This window comes from Dufourea novaeangliae, unplaced genomic scaffold (assembly GCF_001272555.1).
Source record: "Dufourea novaeangliae isolate 0120121106 unplaced genomic scaffold, ASM127255v1 scaffold78, whole genome shotgun sequence".
In the NCBI taxonomy this organism is placed as follows: Eukaryota; Metazoa; Arthropoda; class Insecta; order Hymenoptera; family Halictidae; genus Dufourea; species Dufourea novaeangliae.
Genome location: NW_015373959.1, coordinates 2,333,295 through 2,350,133, shown reverse-complemented (window position 1 = coordinate 2,350,133; position 16,839 = coordinate 2,333,295). Strand labels below are relative to the sequence as shown.

Below are 16,839 nucleotides of genomic sequence, written 5' to 3'. Positions count from 1 at the left end.
TAAAATATTATTTATTACAAATGTATGTACGTATAAAATGATTTCACCTATGATAGCTTTTAATTGCTAATATAATCTTGCTGAAAATAGTCATATACATTTAGATATGCATGTATTTCTAACTTATGTTACATGTAATTTTACGGTTCCTCGCGTTATAATACCATTTCTTCGCTCGCCAAATTTTCATTGTCAAGAATCATTTAAAGTATATATCTACATTTAAAATGCAAGCTTGAAATATTTCATTTTATGCTTCAAGTTATTAAAATAAAAATATATTAGCTGCAGGAAATTTTGCTTGCTGTTTAAAATATGCAAAATGTTATTTGAACGGTATAACATCTATTTAGTGTTTATATATATCAGCATTTGAAATACTTTTTTTACCAAATTCTACACAGTTGGGCTGTTTGATTATACTTAAATGAAGCGTTGTCATTTGTCGATTTTTGTGATTATTAATAAATTAATCAAATATTGCAAGGAAGAAGTTATAATTACCTTTTCAAGAAATATTTCAGCACATCATTGTAGAGTAGATAAATGAATTCCTCTTTGGCGTTATACTTGCGACGTGTTTCCGCCAGAATATCTTGGAAGGGTAACTCCTCCTCGGCTCCGTCAAATTTATCCATTTCAGTTTCTTCCGTTTCATCTTCCTCTTCTTCGTCGTATAATTCCGGTAGGATAATCGTTTTCCTACACTGCCGTAATAAAGCCTCTTTCAACGAAGTATTCGCCATCCTTATTGTTTCTTTCGAGACTTCGTAAAATCAAAAATAATCGAAAATTTCGGTAATCAATATAAATTCGCGACATAGATCTTAACGTTATATTTTTATTAATAACAGATAATGGTAGACTATCATTCAACTTGAATCTCTTGCGATGAGGCTTCAAGCAATAACGATAAATATTTTAATTTATTATCGATATTGTTTAGTGCTACATTCAGAATCTTCCAATTTTAGTCGTTTTTTTCACGTGATATTCCATCACGTCAATAAGTATTAATGTTATAAATTGTTATACCATGTTTTTGAATTGAAATTGAAAAAGACGAAATGGCTGGAAAAGGAAGACCACCAATAAATGTAAGATTAATTGTCTCTAGAATGGAATAATAAAGAATACATTGGATAAACGTTGTTATGAATATGGATATTTCCTTTTGAATACAAAGTTGATAGTTTTTAACCATAAAGTAAGCATAAAACATGAATGAATAGTTACTCACAGAAGTGTCCGTCCACACCATAAGTAAGACATATTTTACATATTTAATTATTGTTAAAGTCAGAACTAACAATTACTGTTTACATTAATAGAAATCTTAATTACTATCCTTTAAATTAGGGTGCATTTCACTAAAAAATTCTATGCAGTTTATTTTATTTAAGAAATTGTTCAATTTATGTATAATAGATTGAATCTTATAGTAAAATCATGGAGATATCCGACAAAGTATTAATTTATTGTAAGTAGGTTCGTATAAAATAAATATTGACTTTGATCGACTTGACTAACAGATAACGATACATTTTTAAATTAATTGTATACAATTTTTTAATTAAACGCATCCTAATTGAAAATATAGTAATCGAGATTTACACCAATCCAAATTATGGTTTAGTATATTTCTACTTTCGTCAATTATAAAATATATTAACTATGTTGTACGTATTGGGTGATGAAATACTATCGTAACTGTACATTGATTTTCTTCAGCATAATATTTGTGCATAATAAAAAGTAATTATTTTCACTATTCGATCCGAATGAAATTTGTAGGTAATTTGGTGAAAATATACACCTTTTGAAAAAATGCTGCATTGAAATTTACGTTGTAGACTGTGTTTCCATCTTGTCAAGATGAAGTCAAAGAACTGGAACCAATCGTTTTTCATGTTCCCGCGACTTACAACAGCAAAGTAAAAATTCACGACTGGTAAGCACACACCTGTACAGTAGTAATCTTCATACCATATTTAGTTTGCAAGAGATGTTACTAATATTCCTGGTTAACGTTTTACGTTAATCAACCAATATAGAAATGTTGTCATTGAAGAATGAACATACATGGTCTAACATGGTCGTTCATTCAATTTGGCTATTTACAACGTGTTCAGTGAAGGTTGTCAGTATATTTCATTTTCTGTAGCTATACATATACATACTATGAAAATATTTAAGAAAACTATTGATTTTAATATGGAGGTAGGTTCTTTAATTTTTTGCTTCATTTATAAAGCGTGTATTAATATTAATACTTTTCTATATTTTTATAACATTATAGAAATAAATGAAACTATATTTGATGCTACATTCTTCTTATAGTTTCATTGTCTAACACTAAGTACTGTTTAATTTGAAGTGAAATACTTGTACCTTGTAATGTGTCCTCTAGTAAAATCTATATATTAAAATTAAATTAATAAATACAACAGCCCCATAATGCTATATGAAATTATATACAGAGCGAGCCACATAAAACGTGACAATGGGATATTTTTTGAAATATTAGTGTTATAAGAGGACATGATTCGGCAAAGGTGGAGTGTTATAAAAGGCCCACTTATTTGCTTTTTGGACATGGAGTGTCAAGGTGATGATAATACAATTGATTTTTTTTCTTTTCTTTATACTTCTTATACTTTGGCTAATTGTGATTATTACGATCGACTTCGTCGAAATAAATTAAACCGTTGGTATGTAAGAATTTCATTAAACTTCCTTGTTCTTGTAATTAATTTATCTAGAATTTCAGACTAAAACTGTTCTTCGTTCGATACTAAGCCTAAAGAGGGTGCAATCCACCCACTGTTTCGCGTAGCAACCCCACGTCAACTACTACAGTTTTTAACAGGGTTATCGTTGCGCAAACATATACGTTTGATTCAGACCAAACAGTGACGTTTCTTATTACTCAAGTAACTTTAGTTTATTAATTAGTAAACATTTACTCGTACAAAGGAGGTATTGAAAGGTCATAATAAAGCTTTGGATATTTTTATCGCACCACAATTTATCCATGTCTTCGTAAGTAACTTCGTTTATATTAAATACTTGACAAGGTGAAAGTAGTTATAAACGTAACATGTACCAAGTAATAAATTACGATCATAAACAGTATGTGAACAAAGATGTTTAAATTGTGTCAATTATATAAACGATTAATTAATATAAATTTCAATGACTCTGTTAATACGAGAAATGTCAATATAGTGTACAGAAAAGTTGGGTAGGTTGTATTTAAATTAATCTTCACTTAAATGATAAATGAATAAAACCTTTTGGATCTTGGATCCCTAAATGAAAAGAAGACACAGCTATTTTTTATTTACACTTTAAGCGAAAATAATGAAGTTACTTGTTTTCCTACTTGCAAATAAGAAATTGTGAGTAAATTATTTACGGAATTATTGAAAGAAATTTCGTCTAAATAACAAAACTTAGTTGTTATTTACAATTCAAAGTTCTTATGTTTATTTGTTATTCATTGCAAATTATTTAATTTACCCGACACTGTAAAGAAGTGACATCCCGTTAAGTTTGATTGTGACGAAAATTGCAAACTAACATTTTTCCAGGCAATTACCCAGTTTGGCCGAACCCAGAGATAATAGAGACATATTCCCACCCGTTGGGAATCTTCACAAGTCGTCGTATAAACGATTGGGCCCAGAAGCTGACGGTACTGGAATTTCAGAGACGCAGGCTATGCTGTCCCAAATAGAACTGAAACACCTGTACGCGCCGATTTTTCCACAGCGTACCCTATTGAACATAAAGGCCCTTGCATCAGAAGTGTACGTGGAAATATTCAATTTCATGTCTAAAGTGCTCCTTTGGTATGCATATGTCAGGATTGGATATTATTTTAATTAAAATACTTTGAAAATGACTAGGTAAATAAACTGTTATTTTATTTTAGTGACAATTGTCTTCAAATATTTGTTCGGTATTTTATTTAAACAAGCAGATGATTTGTACTGTTCAAAACAATTAGAGGATCAAGTATTGATATTGCTCTGCCAGTCAATACGAGACGCATAATCTTTGAAACGTAGAGATGGATAAATTCATTTTCCAAATAAAGAATTTCGAATAACGAATAAACGATAAAAAAAATACGATAGAAAAAGTACCTCGCTATTTCTAATTGATTAAATGTGGAATTCCAATTCTTGCAATAAAATAATATTTTTTCTTGAATGAGCACTCACCTGGAAAACAATTATTTATCTCAGAAATGATTTAAAGGTATGGATGATGATCTTGCATACCGTCACTTTCACTATGTAAATATTATTCGAATAAAGTTGTGCACAACTCTGCTGAAAAATTTGTTACGCAAATATAACTATATAGGTGTTAGTAATGCACGTAAAAGATATCAATTTATCAAATATGTAGAACAAATGTTTTGTATCTTTCGCTTGGTGGTTGCAACAGGACCGTTAGCATTAGTGACCCTCTAATTCTTTTGAGCAGTGTATTAGAGGAGCGCCACTTTATGAATGTAACAACACAGTTGTGATGTATCTGTAATTATACCTATATGTAGGACTACAGATAGAAAGCCGTTAACTCTAACAGAAGCTATTTACGATCCTGAAGAGGCTCGTCGCATGGATTATCGGACCACGAAGGAAAATGATTACAGATTACCTCGTCCTATAAAACGAAAACCACCTCCGCCACCACCACCGCCAGAACCGTGGCTTTTGAATCGGCGAACGATCGGTTACAGTCTGCAAGAATTGGAGAAACGGGACGGTTTCTATACTTTCTTGGACGACGACATGGAGCTTCACCGGAGAATAGCGGAACTGAAATCGAGACGAAATAAACTCCATGAACATACGTCCACAAACGATTCCACAACAGATCATGCCAGTGCTACTATCGCAGAACATGAAAAGATCGATTGTCCATAATATTCTACCGTCTTCAGAATTTAATATTACAGTTCAATGGACTACGGATCTTTATGGAAAATAATTTTTATGAAGCAATTTAGAAAGAGGATTAAAAAGACAAACTTCTTCTTTTTCTCCGAAGTTGTTTGTCAGGTTAAGAATAAAATAAAAAATGTATTAAACCTGATGCCAGTTCTGTTTTCTATTGGATTTTACATACTCTTTTATGCTATAAATGCATAAATTCCGCAGTCTACGTATGAACACTAACAAGTACATTACTGTAAATATTAGTCGTTAGCGTTTCAGCTTTTAGCGATCTGAATTTTACAAAACTGAAGCCAGGAAGCTCGTAATTTTTACTAAACTTAAAGTACTTTTGAGTTTTAAGTATAATTTGAAAGACAGATAATAAAATCGTGGAAGGAATTACAAAAAGGAAATCATGTTCCTTTGAATGCTAAATATATGTATAATTTATACAATATAAAATGTGGGTGAATCAATGAGACGAAAAACTTGCAAACGTAAAATACAAAGAGTAGCAAACAGGAAATGGTATTTCTTTGGATATTAAGTTTGCGTCCGTTTCATTTACAATGTTGAAAGATAGATCAACGCGTTAAATATGCTCAAGCGAAGTGTGAGGGAAAAAGGTGGATGAAATAACGACATGGAAGGTTTGCAAAGTAAAATATATTTCGTCTAGAGTCTAAATAACATGACTCCTGTAGCAATGACAGTGAAGCATCACTGCACGATTGCGTCTATGATCGATCGTTGTCATCACTGTTCACTCGTGACGCCTGCCGAATCGCATATGACCATAATCGTCGAATTGTTCCCGTTTTCCGAATCTCATGTGTCCATAATCGTCGAAGTGTTGACGTTTGTTTAAATTAAAGAAATCTTCGTCTTCGCCAAAAGGATTTTCTACGGTGTTCCTGTGAAGAATTTTTTAAATTAAATTATCCAAAGCACACTTGTTACGCTTACTTACAAAAATATCTGCCAACCTTACCGACATATGACATATGTTACATATTAAATCTATGCTCAAGTAGAAGATACTATACAAGGTTGTCCCGAAATAGGTGTAAGTTCTTGAAAGGGGTCATTTCTGGGGTGCTTTGAAACAATTTTTTCCTTACCGAAAAAGTTCTCCGACGCTTTGTTAACGAGATATTAACGAAAAACCCCGACCAATCAGAGCGTGAGTCTACCGGCCGAGCTCCTGCGGTAGCGTTGGCTACGCGTTGCGCTTGTACTACGAACAAAAAAGTCGACAGGTATTGAACGGAACTGCGTAGAATAGCAAATTAAAAATTAGCGAATGAAAGCGAAAAAATCAATTTTACTTGTTACATCTTTTTTGTTTGCTACTCTACACAGTTTCCTCCGATTCATGTCGACTTGCTTGTTCGTATTACAAGCGCAGCTCGTAATCAACGCTACCGCGGGAGCTCAGCCGATAGACTCGCGCTCTGATTGGTTGGGGTGTTTTGTTAATATCTGGTTCATAAAGCCTCGGAGAACATTTTCGCTAAGGAAAAAGTTGTTACAAATCACCCCACGAATCACCCCTTTCAAGGACTTTCACCTATTTCGGGACACCCTGTAATTATCATTTATATTAGTCTACATCTTATCTAATATACTTTAGATTCGGATGCATTCAGTCGAGCAATTATGCATGTTCCAGTAAAGAAATGGGGTTCACTTTAACTTATGAGAAAAACGTTTCACCGATAATAACTAGAACAACAAATAACAAATAAGATATCAAGAGTGAGTAATATCGAAATCTTTTATTTAAATGAAATTTATTTCGACAATTCCACTATGAATTTATTTATAATTTCTTATTTTGCAAATAGAAGAGTATTTTTTCGTTAAACCTCAATACGACAGAAATAGTACATAAACAGTTTTTGGTTTCTCCTTACTTGCTGTATTTTCAATAATCGTTGTTAAATAAGCACCATTACTTTTTATAAATTTTTCTTACGTACGGTACGATAAGATAGAGACGAAGTAAAATATTTGTGTAACCACCGTTAAGAAAATAAATAATAACTAATGAATAATAATTACAGCTATATCTATAAATCACAAATGATTTTATTATTTTAAATAATTTATTTAGATTTGTTCAAATAACAGATAATAATTCTTCCTTTCATTTGAATTTCATATGTATGTTTAGAAACGAATAAGTGGAGTATTTAGAACATATTCTATAAAATAATAACAAATTATAGATTTTAATACTTATTTTGATACTGTAACTCTTCCAATTAATTTAATCTGCTCAAAATCATTGTGGGCTACCGATTCAACTGTCTCTTTTTCCAGGAAACAATTTCAAATTTAGAAAGTGGAATTTCACAGTAATTCACTTTAAGAATTATATTTTTCTTATTGCATTGTTATTAGAATTTAGTAGTATTCTGTATGTAAAGACAAAATTAACGTGGAATAGTTGAAATATAATATTTTATCATATGAATTAAGTGAATCGAATAGTTACCTCCGCAATAATGGACGGCTTCGAAATTTGCGGTAAATATTACTGACGAGTTCAGGAGCTGCACCACATTTTCCGCAAAATAACCAGATGACCGCCATTATGGAAAACAGTGCAAAGGTTAAATTCATATCTGAAAGATAATAAAAAATTGTTTTGTTCATAACAGAAACGCTGGATATTTTAATAATGCTTAAAATTTTATTGAGCATTAAATGAGTCTCATAACACTGAACTATTCAATGTAAATGTTTTAACTTGATACTAATATTTCTTCATTAATACTAGAACTACCAAAGCAATCACAACGATTGGTGCGTAAACTCCTAGAGAAATTATCAAACTATCCTAACAGTGCATTTTTTAAAATTCTTTGTAACTTCTATTGCAGCATATAAGTGACGAAGTTTGTTAATTTATCGATTTGCGTGTTTTAAAGAAGCTAACCTTTTTATCAGTCTGATACAAACAGAATCATGTTTATTTTCTGCAGTTCTAGTGTTAACAAATACCTACTCTTTACCAAAATCCGAAGCGAAGTTTTATTAAGTCTATCCTTGAACTTTACTTAGAATTTCTTAATTTAAATAATCGTAATGATTTTTATTCAATTTTTCCCAATCCATCATTCCCTTTTATTCATTTTAAGCAAATTTTCTGTAAGTTCATTGTCATAACATTTACTGCCCCCGTAAAAAGTACAGAACCAGCCATAATTTAACATGAAACTGGCGACTATTGTGAATTATTTTCAATTTCGAATTAACCCACTAATAATGGCCGTATTCTCGTCGAAAATGTCCAATAATATAGAACAATTACCCCTATATTTTTTATAGAAAATAGTTCCCTTATTTTCTGTAACTTTTTACTATTTTTCTGGTAATGTGTTGAATTTCCTGCCGATGAAGTAAAATAGAAGTATCTACAATACCAACGTAAATGTGACGGTAATTATTTTGCGCACACATATAATAAATTAACAAGTAATCTCTCGAAGAATTATTAAGGTCACGAAAATGCTATTTCACGCGTATGTGTTTCGACGCGAACAATCATTACGTAGAAGTAAAAATTGCGTATAAGAACATACGTAGTATTGTTATTATAAAGGAAAAAAACGAAAAGAAATACGTAAAGGGTAGATAAAATGTTGTGTTCACCTGTAATGGTAGAGGACCTGAAATCGGTGGAAGAATGCACGGTCCACGGGTCCCGACATGGCTTTTTATACGTGAACCCCATCATCCCCGGCAGTCCCGAAGGAACGTTGAGCTCTTTGAATTTTAATTCACGTAGCTCTCGCCTGATAAACAATTTTCTTGCCGGTAAACGCCTCGATTGACGAACGTTCAATATTCCGAGATGGTGCTCCGATGATTGGCAGCTAGGGGTAACAATATTACCACCTTAACTTTTCTCTTTCTATGGCGGCCACTTTACAGACGCATGGAGCACTGTGAATCCAGAACATTTCAATTCTATTTCTAGATTACTTCTCTCGGTTCGAACATGTCCCTCCCACGGCTCGAAATAGGAAAATATGAAGGATACACCTTGTTACTCCTTGAAAATTACAGTGGGTAAAAAAAGTATTCGTACTACCTTTAAAACAGAACGACTTTTTTAAAATTGGTCCAAGTGACTTGAGTTCTTTCGTGAAGTTAGAAAGATTAGTTTACTAAATGATGTGTAAAAAATGTTGAAAACGTTGCAATTGGTCGGAATTGCAATGAAAATAGTAAAGGTCACTTCTTAAAACTTTTTTTATCTGTGACTGTAATGAAAATTGAATAAATACATTTCGAAGATTTATGTTAATTATATAAATGCCTAAAATATCATCGAAATCGGTTAATGTTACAGTTGTTAATGTTACATTGCAGTTTTTCACGACTTTCGATTTACAACTAGTAGTAAATCTAAAGATTCTTACATCTTTTGATGCCTGGCTCTCGTTTCTCTATCGTATTAAATCTTCGAAATGTATTTATTCAATTTTCATTACAGTCTCAAATAAAAAAGTTGTAAAAAGCGACCATTAAGGGAATCTGTTGTACCTCAGACATGGTTGTACCACGGTCTTCTATCCAATTTTAAATGTACGTGGATTTTTTTAGCAAAATTGGCACTACTAGTTTATACATAATCTGCGAGAAGGCCTACAAAAGTTAGTTTGCAAGCGCTCGTGCTGCAAGTCGAGGAGTTGCGACGATTTGAAGATTTTTTCACATCAAAAGTAATTCTTTTTTCGTCTAAACTTTTGTAAATAACATTATTTCTGTTCATAAAGTTACAACGAGTTTTTTAAAATAGTTTCGTAACTTATTTAACCACAGATTGCTGTAAAAAGATGTGTTTAATATCTAATCTATAAATGAGTTGTTTTTTTAATTTTTGTACCTTGGACACGTCTTTCTTTTCTTTTCCGATATTTTGTTTCTTTTTTTTAGAACAGATAAGCAAATTAGCAAGCTCCATAATGAAATCAGAATAAAAAAGTCATGAAGGCTGGTAAACATAGAAATATTAGATATACCGTAAAGACTCATTTAGAAGGTATTAAAATGATTATAAGAATAGAGATTAAAATAACCCTAATACCTCGCATATTATAAGTAGTATTGTAAAGCAAAAAATATATATTCATACATATTTAACAAAAACAAGTACCATGTCCGAGCTACATAGGTGGTGTTATACCATGAACATAATTACCGTTCTTTTAAAACATTTATAAGTCCAATAAAATGTATTGGAATCATTCTACAAAGATTCAGTTATGTGTCTTATTAATCAGTAAAATATATACAATCTATAAAGTGTGTAAATTATTTAGCATTTTTGAAAAAAAAAACAAAGAATGTAGCCAATGTACACCAGGTTTCGCTAGTATTTTCCTCGCAATGCCAAGCAATTATAACTTTTTCAAAATTTTTGTACATATCATTTAGTAAACTGATCTTTTTAACATCACAGAAAAAATTCAAGTCACTTGGACCAATTTAAAAAAAATTGTTCTGTTTTAAAGTGTGTGTGAATACTTGTTTTATCCACTGTATATAATAATCGATGCAAATGCGGAAGCGCAATTTTCTCTTGAGGTATAAGAAATTCTTAAGGCAGATAATGCGTATAATTTTATTAGGCTTGTTAGACACATCTGTCGTTTGTGTACCTTATTTAGTTCGCATTAAGATGCGTTAATCTAATATTAATTCCGAAGGACATGATTTCTAGCGATTTCTCAGTGCTTTCTGAATCCTCCGGTTTGTTACTAAAACAGGTCAACTTACCGAAGAATGTTTCACCAACAATTGTTACATTAACACCGATTCATTGACGTCAACTTTGACCGATCTTATATGTTTACGGATAATTAATTACACCGGTGCATATTCCCATCGACAGCGATTTTTATAGTAACTCGTAGACGTATTTGGCGACCCCATACGTATGTATAACATATTTAACCTTCTTAATCAATATTAGCGTTTAATAATACGTTAAAAATATTAAAGGTCGATCCATACTATGCGGAACATCAACGACACGTCACAGACCAGGAACGTTACGTAAATTTTGCTATGCATTCACACTATACGTCTAGTTCTTTAATCGTCAGAGTATTATTTCCTGGTGTCGGTATAACCTTATGTGATAGTTGGAGATGAGGCGTTCCTTCTTAAAACTTACCTTCTGAGACCTTACCCTGGTTCCTCAATAAATGGAGATACAGAAAGACAATTTTATAATTACAAATTATCGCGAGCCAGGCGAGTTAGTAAAAATGCGTTCGGAAATTTGGCTCGGAAATTTCAAATCTTCTTCAGAAGTATAAACTCCTTACCAAGAAATGTAGATAATATTTTATTAACCACTCGTATCTTGCATAACTAGATTAAAAACAACGACCTTAGCGCACATCTTGATCACCCTGAAACAAAGCCTAGGCAAGGCGGAAATGCTAATGCTGTGGCATTTCAATATGTGATAAGAATAAATAATACTAATTAATTAATATAATTTAATTATTTTGAAAAATTGCATACAACTTTTGTAAATAATAGAAGTCTCTTAGCTACAGGCGTACTTGTGCTGGTCTACCTGAGCGTGTGTAGTCAGTTTTAAACAATTAGAAACGTGATCTTCCGTTTAATCGCTTAACCTATACCAAACTCGGTTTGGACTGCTTAACCCGCTCACTGCACATTTGTCCGCTACAGAGGACGCCTACTTTATCACTTTAGCAACAATATTTGGACATTCCTTGACGACCGGCAGTACGAAACTTCTTTAAACGACATCCAAACATTACAAAAACGGTGTTACTTTGACTCCTAGGTCGTTATTTATTGTGAGCAAACGCATTGTTTATAGAGACAAATTTTGTTTTAATATTTCAAATAGTCTTAAAATGACAATTAGTTCTGGATTCTATAAAAACAATGTTTTTACAGTATACCCAGAATATGCAGTGAGCGGATTAACACGTTGCCGCTCGTCTTTAGCCAGGGACATGGATCGAAAGTTGTTTTATGTGTGCAGGAGTTATATTGGCTGGCAAGCGATTCGTCGAGAAGAGAAGTTGTTACTTGTTTGGACGAATCCTTGAACGCCGTGATAAGCAGTAACTAGTCACAGACAAGTTTCCCTAATTCCGCATTTGACAGCATACAAATAGGTGCACCAGGCTACGGGCCAAAAATCGGGCGCCAACGTGTTAAGCTGCTAATCAGATATCCAAGCCTATTCGAACGGTTTGGTTACCTATCGCGTGAGCGTCGTTATACAGGGTGTAACAAAAATGTTTTTCCTTAGCAACAATGTAATCTGAGGCTTCGTTACTGAGATATTAACGAAAAACCCCGACCAATCAGAGCGCGAATTTACCAGTCGAGTTCTCGCGGTAGCGTTGGCTACAAATCGCAGCGCGTAGCCACTGCTGGCGTGGGAACTCGGCTGGCAAACTCGCGCTCTGATTGGTCAGGGTTTTTCGTTAATATCTCGGTAACGAAGCCTCAGATTACATTCTTGCTAAGGAAAAACTTGTTCCAATTCACCCCCCGAGTTCCCCATTTCCGGATCGGACAACATTTTTGTTACACCCTGTATATATCGCAGCAAATCAAATTTAACGTTTCCACGGACGAGGTCACGGTCACGGATTACGACGGTATTGCAACGGCTTCGTAGTTTTTGTGGTGCTTCGGGGCACACCTATAAATCCCGTTTACGTGTCCGCGAAGCCTCCAATCGTTCCCAGCCGTCCCTCGATCTGACTCAGCTGGTCGCCTCTGGAAGCATTCCCGGGTGCAGCCGTTCGCATGAAGGAGCGACGGCGCCCGTACGTCGAAGCGTTCGGCGTCTAGCAGGGATGACCGAGGACGTGGGCGCCATGCTCCAGAAAGGGCTGACCGATTGGTGGAACGAGGAGACCGAGTATGTGTTCCAACGGATCGAACGATGGGCCGCGTACGCGAGAGGCTACAACCGTCTCAGATCCCAGAGACTATCCCGCGGACGGATGACCATGCAGGGGGGCCAGGAGCCACGGTGGAGCATCTCCTCGAACAAGCTGATCATCGACGACTCGTCCTGGAGCCCACGTTTCCACACGCTGAAGAGATCACGCCGAAAGTCGCGGTCGGAGGAGACGAAGATCAACTGCTGCGGCACGTTCAACTATCAGTCGAACAGCAATCTGGACAGCAACTGTTTGGAGGCGTACAGGTACGATCACAGTATCTATTTTAAGACGATCGGCGATATTCGGAACAGCAAGAAGGATCAGACCGACACCAAGAACGAGCACGACGACAGGATCTCTGTCGGTAGCGAGGAGCTCGTGGAGTGGGATGTCAGCTCCGTGTCGGACTTCATAGCCAACCAGCTCCTCGAGGATGGATTGACCAGCGAGAACATCAAGACCATCTTTACGACTGGATCCGTTCAAAATGTTGATGCGGTCGATTCCGTTACCTGGTCCAACGTGGATCTTACGAAGCTATGTTTGAACGAGGAGGATCTGCCAGTTGTCGACGAGGAGAACAACGAGGATCACTCGACGATGGTGAAGATCGAGGGGGAAAGGAATAATAATTGTATAGAGGATAAGATGTTCGTGGTGGACGCAAACTTGAAGAACCAACAGATGTTCCTCAGTCGCGTTAAGACGGATGGGAATGATATCGAGGATTCGCAAAGTGACGAGGAAGCGTCCAGGAATGTTCAGCAATCGACGATTGTGATTGATAATGATGCGATCTGGCCGAGTGTTTTATTAAGTTACACAAATGGTATCGATAATATTGGTTCTTCGTATCATTATCGTGATACACGGAATTATGTAGATTACTAAATTGAAGATTCTCGACGTGTAGAGATGGTGAATGAATTCAAACTTCTAATCGTGATTAGACTTCAAATATACTGAATTTTCTGGATGATTGATTATGAGAAAGTTATTAAATCGATTGGAAATATATGCAACATGCCACTTTTAAATGTGTATGTTAATTGTTTCTTGTTTCGCCGTAATATTAAACAAATATCATCCGTTTTCGACACACAAGTATATTCTGTGTAATTATTCATTGAATGTATTTACAGATGTCGGTCGATAAAACGTAAATAATACTAGGGTTACCAAAACACAGCAGCAATTACAGGGATACTTTGCACATACGGTTAATGACTCTTTTGTATTTTATCGTTTAATTTTATCCATTATTTATAATTTACGATAGATCAATTTTGTATGAAAATAATTTGAAGTAACGAGAGTTGTTCCGACATACACTACCGCTCATAAGTTTAATCGCACAACGGAAAGGTTTAGTCACGCATACAATATTCGGATATTTGACGTTGTCGTGCTTTGCCCGGTTTGATATCTTCGTATCGTGTAATACACATATTCCAGCTGTAGTTCCCAAATCTGATTGTTGTCTTTCAGCCATAGTTTTCAGTAATAAAACAAAATTGTAACCGAACTCCATACGCACGCAATAATATTGTAACCAACTTGATTGTTATTTCAATACTCAGTTTAAAATATAGTTAAAGTCTCCTTAATTGTTTTCCATGCAAGTTAGTATGTATCATACCACGTTGAAATGTATTATGTATGTTAGAAAGGAAACACGAACAGAGTTACTCCATATCTTCCCTTTATTACATAGTGTTTATTACGACTATACATTACCCCCCAATTTCAAGTAATATTATGACAGAACACAATTCATTTTTCTCCTATAGTTACTGTAAGTTTTACTGCACCTCAGCGGATGCGATTAAACTTATGAGCTGTAGTGTACGTACCCCAATAAACTTGACGTTGAACTAAACTTTATCTTTCTCAATGTGTTATTTGATTACATGTTCAATAATTTGATACATGTTTTAATAATTCGCGGGTACAAATGAAGATTTAATATTGTGAAAAGTATCATCGGAAGAAGAGTATTCAGATAGGACTAAATTATTGTGTTTTTATCTGTAACTAGATAATCATACTTTCAATGATATATGTATATCAATCAAATACTTTTAGGTATAATAAAATGTATTATACGTATTATAGAACGTTGATTGCGAATGTTGAAGCACTATTCAATTCATATAACATAATGGTCAGTATTATAAGTATTTATTATTACTACTTATTATACAGGGTAGACCACGAAACGAGAATTTACTGTACTTGTATGCAAAGAGTGCAAGTAAAAAGTGTCGTTTGCAGAGGCAAGTAATCGTGGACTTGGATTCAAACTTATTATTTCATCCTGATGTGGAAGAAAAGATATACAATCTGGACCTTTTATAAACAACGGCTATGAAATCAATCGTAGAGTAATATTTGTGATGCGACTTTTAGGCATTGACAGGAAAAGTTTGAATGTGTTTTATGCCCTTCGGGATATTAGACCTGGCATAAGCAGTAGTGCATATTATCTTATTGTCCAATATTCTTTTTTAATTTATTGGATACACGGGCAATAGAATAGGACTTGGCTAACACGTTGTCATCACATTCTGTTTCTACTTATTGCCACCATGAATGCACGCGTACTCGATGAAATTTTCAAGTGGTTTTTCTTGAAAGTGAAGCTTCGTGTGAAAAAAATTTATTCTTCTTTTTCGAGTTATTCTTACTTATGCAATCGCCTCCTGTTTAGTTGTACATACAACATATACTGTATTAATAATGTATTATAATTACAGGAAACTCATCATTAGACTGCGGATTTTTATGCAAAATAAAATTATATAAAGTAATTCTTAAAGACACGAACAGTTGTCGGAATTTTTATCCTCTCTTAAATATCTTGAGTTACGAATAAAACAGAAAACTCGTTGCATCCGATAAAAGTTTTGTCATTTATTGCATTTCACGGAGCTCTAGAATTTATAACTATAGAAAATCCGCAGTCTACTTATCATCAATTCTAAAACGGTAAGAAGTTATCTTCAAGTCTGTTACTGTTATAAACAAGTTTAAAAATTCATCTGACACATTCATTTGTGCTCACAGTCACAGTAAGTAGAAACAGTGAGTAACGAGAAACACGTTCTCCAAAACCTATTCATTTCGCGGCGTTGCAGAACTTCTGTTGACTGTTTATACGTTATTTGTGTCTTTTTGGTAACATATTTATAGTCGTTGGATTTCTCATGATTCATTCTAATAAAAAAAAAATATTTAAAAAATCCTGTTTGGACATCCATATACCCGAAAAAAATGCAGATAAAGAAATTCTGATTCACGAAAATTGTACAGGCTTAAATACAGTTTAACTGTCGTTTAAGTCGATATTTTCATGGAAAGTTCTGAAATTTCATGGCGACACCCACTGGGGCACACTTCATAGCATATATGTATATCATACCCATTTATATTTTCAATTGTTTCTTCCATTATTACAATTAATATTAATACTCGTAGGAAAAGTAATTCGTGTTTATACTGCCATTTTGCTCTTCCCGTTCTCTATTTTGCTAAGAGTACTTCGTACACCACTAGAAAGATACTTCAGAAAAAAGAAAAACGTGATATAATAGCCTCGGATTATGAATTGATTTAAAAAGAAAATATGATTCTCGGTCGGTATATCGGAAAAAACCAATTGTGCGTTAAAGGGTTAAAACACGAGCCTCTCGTAAGGATCAGAAATTCGTGTAACGCGCATGCGCCGACTGGTGGGGCAAGCCACGCACATAACCCACCACACATACACGTAAACTCTTGTGCAATCTCGCTGCAAATCGATCGTCCTCGCGCACTTGTTACAAGAGAACGGTGCCCAGTGTGCTTTCCGAAAATTGAATCGAGAGGCCGTCTGTGGCTGACGGGTCCGCGAAAGGTTACCGAGCCGAAGGGAAACC

The 16,839-nt window shown here is 34.3% G+C and overlaps 3 protein-coding genes across 3 annotated transcripts; 2 read left to right on the top strand and 1 right to left on the bottom strand.

Annotated features, from left to right (window-relative positions):
• The first annotated feature begins 1,067 nt into the window (after window positions 1–1,067).
• LOC107186370 lies at window positions 1,068–4,943 on the top strand. The gene is made up of 4 exons (XM_015574216.1): window positions 1,068–1,097; window positions 1,854–1,951; window positions 3,594–3,812; window positions 4,571–4,943. The coding sequence occupies exons 1-4, from the start codon at window positions 1,068–1,070 to the stop codon at window positions 4,941–4,943; spliced, it is 720 nt and encodes a 239-aa protein (XP_015429702.1).
• A 775-nt stretch (window positions 4,944–5,718) lies between these two features.
• On the bottom strand, window positions 5,719–7,583 carry LOC107186369. The gene is made up of 2 exons (XM_015574215.1): window positions 7,456–7,583; window positions 5,719–5,869 (listed from the first exon to the last, which is right to left on the bottom strand). The coding sequence occupies exons 1-2, from the start codon at window positions 7,581–7,583 to the stop codon at window positions 5,719–5,721; spliced, it is 279 nt and encodes a 92-aa protein (XP_015429701.1).
• Window positions 7,584–12,766: 5,183 nt separating this feature from the next.
• LOC107186403 lies at window positions 12,767–13,959 on the top strand. Its single transcript, XM_015574258.1, has one exon. The coding sequence runs from the start codon at window positions 12,830–12,832 to the stop codon at window positions 13,811–13,813; it is 984 nt and encodes a 327-aa protein (XP_015429744.1). The 5' UTR covers window positions 12,767–12,829; the 3' UTR covers window positions 13,814–13,959.
• The last annotated feature ends 2,880 nt before the right edge of the window (window positions 13,960–16,839 follow it).